This window comes from Helianthus annuus, chromosome 15 (assembly GCF_002127325.2).
Source record: "Helianthus annuus cultivar XRQ/B chromosome 15, HanXRQr2.0-SUNRISE, whole genome shotgun sequence".
Taxonomy (NCBI): Eukaryota; Viridiplantae; Streptophyta; class Magnoliopsida; order Asterales; family Asteraceae; genus Helianthus; species Helianthus annuus.
In genome coordinates, this window is record NC_035447.2 from 57,451,261 (window position 1) to 57,461,351 (window position 10,091).

The window sequence follows — 10,091 nt, forward strand, 5'->3', positions numbered from 1 at the left end:
AAGCAACATATTCGCAGGAGAATTGAAAGAAAAAGAAAAACAGAGAAAGAGAAGGAAAGAAGAGAGGAAGAATACCTGATTGATCTTTTGGACGAGATTATAAAGGGAGTAACTCTTGAATTTAAATGCAAATTGATCCTAACTCTATCTCCTATTTTGTAAGGACCGCTTTTCAAAAAGAATAGATTAACTACATAAACAAGATTTTTCGGAGAATTAAAATACCACTTTGACGCTTAAAGAAATTTTTACAAAAATTGGGCATGACCCGTTTGTAAAACGGACATACTCCCTGTTTTGACATAACATACAACGTTTACCTACGACCCAATTTACATAAAAACCATTCCAACAAAAGTAACGAGTTTTTAAATCTAAAACATTTCAACAAAGTCTAACAAAGTGGCAAAACATGGACCCAAAAGTATGCATATGAGTTGCGGAAGCGCTTGGTATTATAAGGCTTGAACATGTGCTCGTCCCATAACTCCAAATCGCCTATAGAGGTGCTTTACCTACATTAACATTCACAAATTTAATAAGTTAGTTATCTCATAGAAAATCATAACCTTTCGATTTAGCTTTAACCACATAAAACATTCTTACTCTTAAGCATACAACAACCCAATAATTGGGTTAAGCATAAGCACTCTCGTAGAGAGTTTGACATACGCATTCGACCCGTGTAATTGGGTTTAGCATAAACACTCTCGTAGAGAGCTAAGCATACGCATTCGACCCATGAAATTGGGTTTAGCATAAACACTCTCGTAGAGAGCTAAGCATACACATTCGACCCATGAAATTGGGTTTAGCATAAACACTCTCGTAGAGAGCTAAGCATACACATTCGACCCATGAAATTGGGTTAGCATAACTCAACACTACTTTCATTAACATACCCAAATCCACAAGGGATTTGTCGCTTGCTTACTACTTCGTCGATCTCGTTATATATGAATAGCTTTTACAACAAAATTTCATATAAATAGGAAATATAATAAAGACTCGTATGACACGAAGCATACCTCGATCTTGTGCTCCTTCCGCTTGCTTAGTGCTCGTACCTTCTTCTTTCACGCCTACATTAGAACATTCGTTCACTTTATTTAGTTTGTGGCATCATTATACTATTTCCACATAAATTCTTCTTTTAGGCATTTCATCGAACACTTGGTAAGCATCATACATAAGGCACAAGGTACAAGTTTACTAAGCATGTCCCTACTAGCTCATCACAACACAAGAATCATCTTCCTCTAAATTCATATAATTTCCATTCTAAAATCAGTTTATCTAGCATTCGAGCATCACAACAATTTCACATATCAATTAACTCATGATCCTAATTCTCATGAATTTCCTATTAGTAACATAATCTTTACAAAGTGGGTTTTTCCACTATACTTTTTCTAGAGCATAATTTCAAGCATGATTCCTGTTCTACAAAGCAATCTTAACTCAGATTTGATACAATTGATATAAAGAATCGAGATTGGGTTTTACCCCTTATTCAACAATTCACAAATTTCAGGAAATTAAACTTACCACTCAAGAGATTAGGGTTAGCTAATCACAATTTAGGGATCATGCACTGAATTAACTTATGATCTTGAGTTGGATTGCTTGATTTCTTGAGCTAGGGTTTCCCCCTCCCTCCTGTTTGTTCGATCGCTCCCAGACACACCAACTGTGTGTTTGGGATGTTTATTGTTTTTATTTATTTAGTTAAATGAAATTTTACATTTTCACCCCCTTCACTTATTTGCTAGTTACAAGTCTAACCTTTAACCACATTTAGCTATGATCTCACCATAATTCCTTAACTACAATAAGTTTAATATTATTTTCCTTTTATACTTATCATTTATCGTTTTTGGGGCGTTACAAGTCCACCCCCCTTAAAAGAGGTTTCGTCCCCGAAACCCGAACATAATTTAAATATTGACATACCGAAAAGAAAAGGATAGTGTCTCTTCATCTCGTCTTCTGCTTCCCACGTAAGATCCGAACCCTTCCGGTGTCGCCATTGCACCAGCACTTGTTTAACAGCCTTGTTGCGGAGTTTCTTTACCTTGAAGTCTTTAATGGCTATGGGTCTTTCAATATAGTTTAACCCCTCGTCCAACTCAATGTCATCGAGAGGTACTAGTGCTGTGTCATCCGCAAGACATTTCCTCAATTGCGACACGTGGAAGGTATTGTGAATCCCTTCTAGAGCAGGCGGTAATTCTAGTCGATACGCAACCCTTCCAACCCGAGCTAAGATTTTAAACGGCCCGATGTAACGAGGACCTAACTTTCCCCGTTTGCGAAAACGGATTATACCCTTCCATGGGGACACCTTTAGCAAGACAAAATCTCCAACTTGGAACTCGATAGGACGCCTTCTCTTGTCTGCATAAGCTTTTTGCCGATCTTGAGCTGCTTTCAACCTTGTTCTAACCATTTCGATCTTTTCATTCGTAACTGCTATTAAATCACTTGGTGCAAGCTCCCTTTGTCCTACTTCACCCCAACATACGGGAGTCCTACATTTTCTCCCGTATAATAGTTCGTAAGGTGCCATTTGAATACCACTATGGTAACTGTTATTATAAGAAAATTCGACCAATGGCAATTGGTCGTCCCAACTTCCTCCAAAATCTAAGGCACACGCCCTCAACATATCAACGAGCGTTTGTATGGTTCTTTCTGACTGGCCGTCAGTTTGAGGGTGGTAAGCGGTACTTATGTGCAACTTCGTACCCACACTCTCGTGAAACTTCCGCCAGTAACGAGAAGTAAACCTAGTATCCCGATCCGAGACAATCGACACGGGCACTCCATGACGGGATATGATTTCGTTCATATAAATTTCTGCCATTTTCTCGAAAGAGTAAGCTTCTTTGATGGGTAAAAAGTGAGCGCTTTTTGTAAGCCGGTCTACGATTACCCATATTGTATCATGCCCTTTCTTTGTTTTAGGAAGTTTGGTTATCAAATCCATCGTTAATTCCTCCCACTTCCATACTGGTATCTCCAAAGGTTGTAATTTTCCATACGGCTTTTGATGTTCTACTTTCACCTGGGAGCATGTTAAGCATTTCGAGACGTATTTAGCTATGTCACGTTTCATACCCGGCCACCAATAATTGAGTTTCAAGTCCCGATACATCTTTGTAGCCCCAGGATGGACTGAATATCGAGACTTATGTGCTTCGTCAAGCAAGGCAGCTTTGACTTCACAGAATCGCGGAATCCAAATTCGGCCGAACCGCGTCTTAAGCCCGGTCGAATTTTCTTCTAGTTTATCAATCACACCTTTTAGTCGTTCCCTCTTCAGGTCTTCCGCTCCGAGCGACTTTATCTGGGATTCGCGTATTGCCTCGAGTAATCGTGGCGTAACTATCATCTTCATGGATTTCACTCTTATGGGTAGTGAATACTCTTTACGGCTTAATGCATCGGCTACTACATTTGCCTTCCCCGGATGGTAGAGGATATCACAATCATAATCTTTGATCAGTTCCAACCACCTCCGCTGCCTCATGTTTAGGTCTCTCTGTTCAAAGAAATATTTAAGGCTTTTGTGGTCCGAGTAAATGGTGCATTTTGCCCCATATAAATAATGCCTCCAAATCTTTAATGCAAACACTACCGCCGCTAATTCCAAGTCGTGTGTGGGGTAGTTCACCTCATGAGGCTTCAATTGTCGCGAAGCATAAGCGATAACTCTCCCTTTTTGCATTAGAACACAACCCAATCCCTGGTGTGAAGCGTCTGAATAGACCACCAGGTCTTCGGTTCCATCTGGTAACGTTAGTATTGGGGGACTTGATAGTTTTTCTTTCAACATTCGAAAAGCCTCCTCCTGTTCTTTCTCCCATACAAACTTCTCTTTCTTTCGGGTCAGTTTTGTTAAGGGTAAGGCTATCTTGGAAAAATCTTGTATGAACCTTCGGTAGTATCCAGCAAGACCCAGAAAACTTCTTATCTCTGTTGGATTTTTCGGAGGAACCCACTTCATTACAGCATCGATCTTTGAAGGATCAACCATAACACCCTCCACATTTATCACGTGCCCCAGAAACTGTACCTCCCTAAGCCAAAAGGCACACTTTGAAAATTTTGCGTAGAGCTTCTCCTTACGGAGAGTTTCAAGTACTTCACGCAAATGTTCCGCATGTTCGTCTTTGCTTCGTGAATAAACCAAAATGTCATCTATGAATACAATTACCGATCTATCCAACATGGGTCGGCATACACGGTTCATAAGGTCCATAAATGCCGCCGGTGCATTAGTTAACCCGAAAGACATTACTAAAAACTCATAATGTCCGTAACGGGTTCTAAATGCGGTCTTTGGAATGTCTTCTTCTCGTACTCTAACCTGATGGTACCCCGATCGCAGATCTATCTTGGAGAACCAACTCGCCCCTTGTAACTGATCGAAAAGGTCGTCAATTCTAGGTAAAGGGTAGCGGTTCTTTATGGTTAGCTTATTTAACTCCCTATAGTCGATGCACATGCGCATCGACCCGTCTTTCTTCTTAACAAATAAGACGGGCGCTCCCCAAGGAGACACACTCGGGCGTATAAAGCCTTTGTCTAAGAGGTCTTGTATTTGTGTCATTAATTCCCGCATTTCCGTGGGAGCTAATCTATAGGGAGCCTTCGCGACTGGTTTCGCATCCGGATTCAATTCGATTTTGAACTCCACTTCTCGCTCGGGAGGGAGTCCCGGCAATTCTTCCGGGAATACATCCGGAAATTCGTTCACAACTTCAACATTTTCAAGCTTTGGAAAGCTTTGTTGAGCGTTTACTACGTAAGCTAAGTATGCTCTACTACCATTGAGCACGTACTTAGTGGCTTGGACGAGAGTACATAGCTTCGCTTCCATCTTCCTTTCGCCTTGTACATTTAATCGTTTTCCACTTGGGGTTTGAAGAAGTATAGATTTGGATTCACATTTTATCTCTGCATGGTTTTGAGACATCCAATCCATACCCACTATTACTTTGAATTCCCCCAAGATCATGGGAATAAGATCAATAGCAAACTCCTCATCCTCAATGGTCAATTTGCAATTTTTACATATTTCGTGCAACAAATAACTTTTACTATCTGCTATCTCTACTTCTAAGGGCAACGGCATTCGTTCAATCTTAAAGGATGGGTGTTGAACAATTTCACTAGAGATAAACGACATAGTAGCTCCGGTGTCAAACAAAACGTAAACCGGTATAGAATTTATTAGGAAAATACCTGAGACCACATTTGGTTGGGACTTGGCTTCTTCAGACGTGATCTGAAACATTCTCCCCTTTGCCCTAGAACCCTCTTGCCTCTTATCTTCTTTCTTTGATCCTTGTTGAAGCTTTGGACATTCTGACTTGATATGCCCTTTTTCGAAACAATTGAAACAGGTCTTCGGGTTATCCGGGCATTGATAGGACGAATGCCCCTCCTTACCGCATTTAAAGCACCCCTTCTTACCTAGCAAACACTCTCCGGTATGGAGCTTTCCACATGTCTTGCATGGTGTAATCCCACCTTTCGACTTACCCTTTCTTCCTTGATCCTGAAACTTCCCCTTCTTGGATGGACTAAAACTTGCACCTTTTTCACTCGGCCTCTTTTCACCTCGCTCCTCTTGCCTTTTAATTTCGATCTCTCTATCCCGCGCTAAATCAATGAGCTCTTCAAGAGTTTCACATTTTGAGGGAGTGATGAACTCTCTAACTTCTGCCTTTAACACACCATAAAAACGACTTATCTTCATTCTCTCGGTTGTTACCAATTCCCCACAGAACTTCATCTTATCCATAAAATTGTTTGCTATTTCATTTACTGATTCATTTTTCTGCCGGAGGCGTAAGAAATCTTCCTGAATCTTGTCGATAGCCGACTGAGGACAATGATATCTCATGAAGGGCCCCTTAAACTCCTGCCAAGTCATAACTTGCAGTCTGTCTTCGCCTACCTCCTTGCTGTGAGCATCCCACCAATCCTTCGCTTGATGGGTTAGTAAACCGGTAGCGAACATCACTTGATCCTCCTTATCACACCGGCTTCGTATAAAGACCGCCTCTATGTTCGAGATCCATCTTTGACATTCAATAGGATCTATTTTACCGTCATACGTCGTCGGATGACAAGCCATAAAATCCTTGTAAGTGCACCTTCGTTCCTTACCTCTACTCTTGGATCCTTCGATTAATTCCTTCAACTCTTCGAACCTACTCGTCATCATAGCATCCACAACCCCCAGAACTCGGCTTTCTACTTCTTGAGCTAACCGAGGTAGATTGGCTTGCATAACCCCTTCCGCTACTTCCGTGACTCTGTTTTCGAATGCTTCTTGTCTAACCGCATCATTGTTATCATCATTATCATCATTGATATTTCTTGCATCAGCCATCTACACAATATCATGCTTCTCATTTAATACAAATTACAAACTTTCCGCATATCATTACTCATTAATCATCATTCACTTAGTTCATTTCATGTCATTTGCTTCACTTCTTTTGATTCTTATGAATCCATTCTCATTGTAATCGCTAATTGTGATTACATACACTTGTTAAACCTTATATGGACATTATGTAGCCATAAAGTAAGCTTTCGGGCAAACCGGTAACACAAAGCATGAGAAACAAAACAAGTTCAGCGTTTTGGCACTACGTAAGCCGTCGGCGACGGCTATGTTCCCGTCGGCGACGGGCTCATATAAAGGCCGTCGGATAACTGTTCCCCGTCGGCAGTTAGTTTAGGCGTCGGGCAAGAGGTTGCCGTCGGCGACGGGGGTTAACCCGTCGGCAACGGGCTTCCGTTTTGCAAAAACGCTGCAGCTTCATTTTTTTGTGTTTTAACCCACTTCCAGGCCCGTACCAGCTGCCCGGGTTCCGGAATTACTTGTTTTGATGCCCATATTTGTTACTTCACATTTTTAACTTAACCTTACATCTTAAACTCATAACATATACTAGCATTTATCAAAATCATACATTATTACCTCATTGGCGATCCGGGAGCGAGCACACTTTCGAACGAGCCACTGGTTTGAGTTCAAGCATCGCGTTACAAGCTCGAATCCCTCAAACCATGGCTCTGATACCAACTTGTAAGGACCGCTTTTCAAAAAGAATAGATTAACTACATAAACAAGATTTTTCGGAGAATTAAAATACCACTTTGACGCTTAAAGAAATTTTTACAAAAATTGGGCATGACCCGTTTGTAAAACGGACATACTCCCTGTTTTGACATAACATACAACGTTTACCTACGACCCAATTTACATAAAAACCATTCCAACAAAAGTAACGAGTTTTTAAATCTAAAACATTTCAACAAAGTCTAACAAAGTGGCAAAACATGGACCCAAAAGTATGCATATGAGTTGCGGAAGCGCTTGGTATTATAAGGCTTGAACATGTGCTCGTCCCATAACTCCAAATCGCCTATAGAGGTGCTTTACCTACATTAACATTCACAAATTTAATAAGTTAGTTATCTCATAGAAAATCATAACCTTTCGATTTAGCTTTAACCACATAAAACATTCTTACTCTTAAGCATACAACAACCCAATAATTGGGTTAAGCATAAGCACTCTCGTAGAGAGTTTGACATACGCATTCGACCCGTGTAATTGGGTTTAGCATAAACACTCTCGTAGAGAGCTAAGCATACGCATTCGACCCATGAAATTGGGTTTAGCATAAACACTCTCGTAGAGAGCTAAGCATACACATTCGACCCATGAAATTGGGTTTAGCATAAACACTCTCGTAGAGAGCTAAGCATACACATTCGACCCATGAAATTGGGTTAGCATAACTCAACACTACTTTCATTAACATACCCAAATCCACAAGGGATTTGTCGCTTGCTTACTACTTCGTCGATCTCGTTATATATGAATAGCTTTTACAACAAAATTTCATATAAATAGGAAATATAATAAAGACTCGTATGACACGAAGCATACCTCGATCTTGTGCTCCTTCCGCTTGCTTAGTGCTCGTACCTTCTTCTTTCACGCCTACATTAGAACATTCGTTCACTTTATTTAGTTTGTGGCATCATTATACTATTTCCACATAAATTCTTCTTTTAGGCATTTCATCGAACACTTGGTAAGCATCATACATAAGGCACAAGGTACAAGTTTACTAAGCATGTCCCTACTAGCTCATCACAACACAAGAATCATCTTCCTCTAAATTCATATAATTTCCATTCTAAAATCAGTTTATCTAGCATTCGAGCATCACAACAATTTCACATATCAATTAACTCATGATCCTAATTCTCATGAATTTCCTATTAGTAACATAATCTTTACAAAGTGGGTTTTTCCACTATACTTTTTCTAGAGCATAATTTCAAGCATGATTCCTGTTCTACAAAGCAATCTTAACTCAGATTTGATACAATTGATATAAAGAATCGAGATTGGGTTTTACCCCTTATTCAACAATTCACAAATTTCAGGAAATTAAACTTACCACTCAAGAGATTAGGGTTAGCTAATCACAATTTAGGGATCATGCACTGAATTAACTTATGATCTTGAGTTGGATTGCTTGATTTCTTGAGCTAGGGTTTCCCCCTCCCTCCTGTTTGTTCGATCGCTCCCAGACACACCAACTGTGTGTTTGGGATGTTTATTGTTTTTATTTATTTAGTTAAATGAAATTTTACATTTTCACCCCCTTCACTTATTTGCTAGTTACAAGTCTAACCTTTAACCACATTTAGCTATGATCTCACCATAATTCCTTAACTACAATAAGTTTAATATTATTTTCCTTTTATACTTATCATTTATCGTTTTTGGGGCGTTACATATTTATAATGATGATCTGCAGGATTGTCATGTCTATGACGTAAGGGTTGCAACGGCTAGTCCGAGTTTAACGGCTAGTTATCCGAGTCGTTCGTTGCAGATAAGATCAAAGCAAAATATAACTCATTTATTTACAAAATCACTCCTTATATTTTGGGGGCAATTGTTAGGGCTGGATTTTTATAATACATGATCCTTACACGTGATCCTAACCAGTGATCCTTGTTTTTTTGGCAGATAGTGATCCTCAGCAGAGTTCCAGGATCAGGATCACGGACCGTCATAGGATCCTCATGCTAACAGTTGCTTTCATTGAATTTAATGTTATTTTGCAGGGACATCTAGCAGGATCCGCTCTTAGCATCACAATCAAAGGACGCGTCTTTGCAACTATAGCATGTGCTTAATCGGAGATGGACGTTGTGAAGGATATGGAAACTTGGCATGATTTAAGGGCGATAATTTAGGCTAGATTTGCTTTTATTTCTAAAGGGGTAATGAGCTGATTATTAGTCTTTTTACCTAAAATAGGCCACCTACACTTGTATATATAACACTCTTCCCCATTCGGGAGACACACAACACAATTCTCACACGCTTAGACACACATTACGATAGTGATCCTTGTACTCAGCTCATTATCATCCGCAGTTGTAACCATATTTTGATATATTGAAGTTGGTGATCAGTAGTTGCCATCACCCGAGGTTTTTTATGCCGGAGATCATACATTGATCAAGGGCTTTTTCCTCGTATAAATCATTGTGTCTTTGCATATTTCATACTGAAGTGATCCTTTACTTTTTCAATAAACCAAGCATCATTCCCCATTTACTTAGAGTTTGGTTGCATTATCCTTGTGTGATTTTTGACCAAAACAGTATCACCATTTCTGTTGGGATCACCGCTTCTGCTCCAAATACTAAGGAGAAAGGGGTTTGGCCAGTTGCACTCTTTATTGTTGTCCTATCAGCCCATAAAACAAAGGGTAATTCTTCTGCCCATCCTCCTTTTTTGGCTCCAAGTCTCTTCTTTAAGTTATTGACAATTATCTTGTTTGAGGATTCTGCTTGTCCATTTGCTTGAGGATGTACCGGAGTAGACTTGATCATTTTGATTCACCAACTCTTGCAAAAGTCAGTAGTCCTCTTGCTTATAAACTGAGATCCATTGTCACAAATAATTTCAGCTGGTACTCCAAACCTGGTCAGGATATTCCTCTTTATGAAGGATACTACTTCTTGGTCTC

At 39.8% G+C, this 10,091-nt stretch overlaps 1 protein-coding gene and 1 long non-coding RNA gene across 3 annotated transcripts; both read right to left on the reverse strand.

The window, feature by feature from the left end:
* Nucleotides 1-228: 228 nt before the first annotated feature.
* On the reverse strand, nucleotides 229-5,841 carry LOC110911745. Of its 2 annotated transcripts, none has more exons than XR_002577290.2 (3): nucleotides 1,549-1,662; nucleotides 1,029-1,082; nucleotides 229-515 (listed from the first exon to the last, which is right to left on the reverse strand). XR_002577290.2 is itself a non-coding variant. In XM_035984604.1 (3 exons), the coding sequence occupies exons 1-3, from the start codon at nucleotides 5,810-5,812 to the stop codon at nucleotides 499-501; spliced, it is 633 nt and encodes a 210-aa protein (XP_035840497.1). In that variant the 5' UTR covers nucleotides 5,813-5,841; the 3' UTR covers nucleotides 229-498. The 2 variants fall into 2 exon arrangements, 1 of the variants encoding a protein (XP_035840497.1); XM_035984604.1 differs by lacking the exon at nucleotides 1,549-1,662 and adding an exon at nucleotides 5,251-5,841.
* A 1,340-nt stretch (nucleotides 5,842-7,181) lies between these two features.
* LOC110911746 lies at nucleotides 7,182-8,615 on the reverse strand. Its single transcript, XR_002577291.2, has 3 exons — nucleotides 8,502-8,615; nucleotides 7,982-8,035; nucleotides 7,182-7,468 (listed from the first exon to the last, which is right to left on the reverse strand). It is a non-coding gene; the product is annotated as an uncharacterized LOC110911746 (long non-coding RNA).
* Between the last annotated feature and the right edge of the window lie 1,476 nt (nucleotides 8,616-10,091).